Genomic DNA, 3,999 nt, shown 5'->3' on the forward strand with positions numbered 1-3,999 from the left:
TATACAGAATAGTGGAATACTTTACCATTGCTAAAATGTGTCCCTTTCTTCAAAACTTGTGTGTGTACACATTGAAATTAAATATATATATATATATATATATATTTTTTTTTTTCATTTGAAGAATTTTGTTCATATAATATACCCTAGTTCAGTATTAATTATACTACTGTTATCCTGTCATTCTTTGGGCAGAAATAGTTTGAAACAGTTAATAATTAACTTTTCAATATTAAAACCATACTCACACTCATTTGTCCAAGCATAAATTCTGTTCAAATCTTCCCAAAGAGAATTAACATCAGTAATATGCCTTATAATTCTCTCCAACTTTGCATCATCAGCAAACATTTGAAGATTAACAAATAAATTAAACAGCCTTCCTTTTTCTGAAACACTGCTCCATCATACACAACTTGCTGGTATCATTCAGAGAGCATAACCACTCCCATCTTTAGCAGCTTGTGCACCAGCTTCTCTTATGATAATATATCATATACCTTTGCAGTACTCTTATCTTATTTTACTAGTATACATTATTTTCTTCCCTTTAGACAAACTTTCTGAAGAGAGTTTGGTTTTATAGGATATGATGGACAAATTTTCATTCTGGATTTACATATTTATTCCATGTAATTTGAAAATGATAGTTACTTTAAACCATAAATAAATATTATTATTTTATTTATTTATTTATTTTACTTACATATATCAAATGGTAGTCAGATAACTCTGAATAACAACTTTTAGATCAGTACACTTGTTCAGTATATTCACAGTGGAATGTTAGTTTTATCATTATATAATAAATGTGATATAATTGAAGAAAATACAATGGATTAAATTTTAAGATGAAACTATGTCATTCAACTGAGGAATTATGAAACAAATTAAGGTAATATTTAGATTTATTATTATTATTATTATTATTTACAGTATCTCCATGGAGTCCAGAGACTCATCACAGGTTCTCCTTGAATCCATTCACTGTCAGGGAACTCGCAACTAATTCTGGCAATCCATTCCACTATATTCGAAATAATTTATTTTGAATAATTTTATTTCCTTGACTTTCTGATAATGACACTAAATTATCAATAATTTTACGTGTAACTACTTCCATTTTAAATAATGATGACTTTGGTAAACATTATGTGACTTTACTGAACATATAGGCTTATTGAATAGTAGCATAAACCTTCTATTTGAAAGGTCTTTTTTTTTTTTTTTAAAAAAATTATGTTTTTTTTAAAACTTAATTTTAAAATTCCTTGCTTTAAGCTCTTCTGAAGAAAGAAGAGCTTAAAGCAAGGAAGAGTTATAAATGAGAAATATGGTACGTACATAGACTGCATTTTGCATCGGCTCCCATTTGATGAAACACCGTGAAATATTTCTTAGCAGTTAAAAGATATCTAAGAAACTGCATTATTTAATTGGATATTTTCTATTATATTTTAATTATTTCTTGTGTAATCTTGTTTGGATTTTTAAATATATTGATATGGAAAAAATAATATAAAATTAAATATATATATCCTCAAGATAATTTTCAAATATTGATGGTATAAATAATATATTTGAAAACATCAAAGCTGGATTGTAGAGCAGTACTGATTGGAAAGGTTACATAAGTTAAATACTATGGAACCATGAACTTCATTGCCTAATTCCATCTTGAGTGCCAGACCACCATGCACAAGTATAATTTGATTGTCAGTTGTGATTTTTAATTAATCATATTAATTTTTAAATATTTTTAAAGATTAATTATTCTTAATTAAATAAACGTTTTGTTTTTTTCTTCTTCTCTATATCTGTTTGTTAAATAATAGTGTCCTTATTTGGAAATCTTCAAACTATATCATAAACATTAGTAGTAAAATTAAATTTTAATCTTTAAAAATATACATACATTTATATTTAGTAATAACTAAATATAAAGCTCAAACACAAAGGTTTCTTTTTGTTTTTAATAGTTCTCTTCAATATCTCTATTACGTAATTAGGTAGATTTATTCTTTCTACATATTTAGATGTAAATAACTAGTGTAGGTATTTACTGTGCTATATGAGGGTGGTCTGAAAAGTTCTCGGCCTAACAATGAAAAAAATACGAATTTATAATTTCAAAATTATTTTTATTTTTCAACATAATCTCCCTTAAGACTAATACATTTATTCCAGCGAAGCTCCAGCGCCATTATCCCATCCCTGTAGTGGTTCTCAGTAAGATCTGCAAAATACCCCTCTACAGCTGCAATCACCTCTTGATTCGAAGAAAAACGCTGACCAGCGAGGAAGAGTTTTAGTTTTGGGAAGAGATAGAAGTCAGAGGGAGCCAAATCCGGGGAACAGGGTGGATGTTCTAACAATTCATAGTGCAGATCCCTTAATTTTCCCATTGCCAAAACACCTTTGTGCACAGGAGCATTGTCCTGATGAAAGATGATTTCTTTCTTCTGCAGACCGGGTCTTTTCTCACGAATTTTTTCATCTAGTCTGGTTAAAAGATCGGAATAATATTCCCCGGTTATTGTTTTACCCTTTTCAAAATAATTAATAAACAAAATGCCTTTAGCATCCCAAAACACTGATGCCATGACCTTACCTGCTGATGGAACCGGCTCTGTCTTCTCTGGCGCTGAATAACCAACTGCTGTCCCCTGTTTGGATTCTGGTGTGTAATGGTGAATCCAAGTCTCATCCATAGTAATAAATCGACGCACAAAATCAGTTTTATTATTGTTAAAACGCACCAAGCATTGTTCAGAGATTTTCATGCGAGTGTGTTTTTGATCTGCTGTAAGCAAGCGCGGCACCCAACTTGCGCAAAGCTTTTTCATTTGCAATTCTTCATGCAAAATACATCCTACACGTTCTTTTGAAATTCCTATAGTCTCAGCAATTTCACGCACTTTGACTCGCCGGTCATCCAATACCATATCATGCACTTGATCAATGATTTCTGGTGTTGTTACACTTTTTGGACGTCCTTCACGTGGATCATCTTCAAGGCTGGTACGGCCACGTTTAAACACGGCAGCCCATTTCTTAATTGTCGAAAACGAAGGAGAAGGGTGCCCATAAACTTTTATGAACTTCGAATGAATTTCTTTTGGCTTTAAACCTTCTTTTACAAAGAATTTTATAACCGCGCGATACTCAATTTTATCCATTTCAAGGGATACACACAATACTTTTGCTTCTGACAGCTGTATAAAACAAACTACCTACCTTACTTGATAGAATGAATTGCAGTATGTAGCAACTTAGAAAAAAAAAAAAAATCTTGCCGATAGTGTTACCATCTATGGTCGAGACCGAGAACCTTTTTGGCCATCCTCGTAAGTACAACATACCTAAATAAAAACGAGTATATTTAAGTATACTGTATATGTCCCTTGCTGTGTATAAACTGCAAAGAAAAAAAAAAACTTTATTATTTTTTATTTATTTATTTTATTACAAGTGTTTCAGATATTTTTGTTCTCAACTGACAAAATTAGTGTTAGCTGTATATATATAGTTCACTATCAATTCGTATTTAATGGAAAAACAAAAAAGCACTGTAAAATTACTATAGTTCAATTATTTTTTTTTATCATAATCTAACATACTAAATATACATTTCCTTGAAAGCATGAAAAATCTATACTATATATGCAATTTCCAGATTAGTATGGACCTTTCTTCAATGAAACTATTAAAATAAAGAGACATGGCATTTATATTGTTTTGGCAGCTCAGCAAACAAGTTTGCAACTTGGAGGTATAACTAAATGTTATATAAAAATTGTTTATTGTTTCTTTATAAGTATATGGCAGGAAATTTGACCCCAAAAAGCAAATAAAACATTGAAACACAGTAAAAAGTCGATTTTTTTTAATTTTTTTTTTTTTTTAACATCACTGATGCATTGATAATTGTACTGGCTATAGTAATGTAAATTAACTTGTGAATATGAAAAGTATTAAATTTTTATGTAAACAGTATTT

The 3,999-nt window shown here is 29.9% G+C and overlaps 1 protein-coding gene across 1 annotated transcript; it reads right to left on the reverse strand.

Annotated features, from left to right (window-relative positions):
* Positions 1-2,126: 2,126 nt before the first annotated feature.
* Positions 2,127-3,320, reverse strand: LOC150093666 (protein GVQW3-like). The gene is made up of 2 exons (XM_090413086.1): positions 2,612-3,320; positions 2,127-2,502 (listed from the first exon to the last, which is right to left on the reverse strand). The coding sequence occupies exons 1-2, from the start codon at positions 3,177-3,179 to the stop codon at positions 2,498-2,500; spliced, it is 573 nt and encodes a 190-aa protein (XP_090269212.1). The 5' UTR covers positions 3,180-3,320; the 3' UTR covers positions 2,127-2,497.
* Between the last annotated feature and the right edge of the window lie 679 nt (positions 3,321-3,999).

This window comes from Typopeltis vanoorti, chromosome 23 (genome assembly GCF_054136105.1).
Source record: "Typopeltis vanoorti isolate ZY-2024b chromosome 23, IOZ_Tvanoo_1.0, whole genome shotgun sequence".
NCBI lineage: Eukaryota > Metazoa > Arthropoda > Arachnida > Uropygi > Thelyphonidae > Typopeltis > Typopeltis vanoorti.

Coding starts and splice junctions, on each gene's coding strand:
- LOC150093666 (XM_090413086.1), bottom strand. CDS start 3,179: ATGGATAAAATTGAGTATCGCGCGGTTATAAAATTCTTTGTAAAAGAA.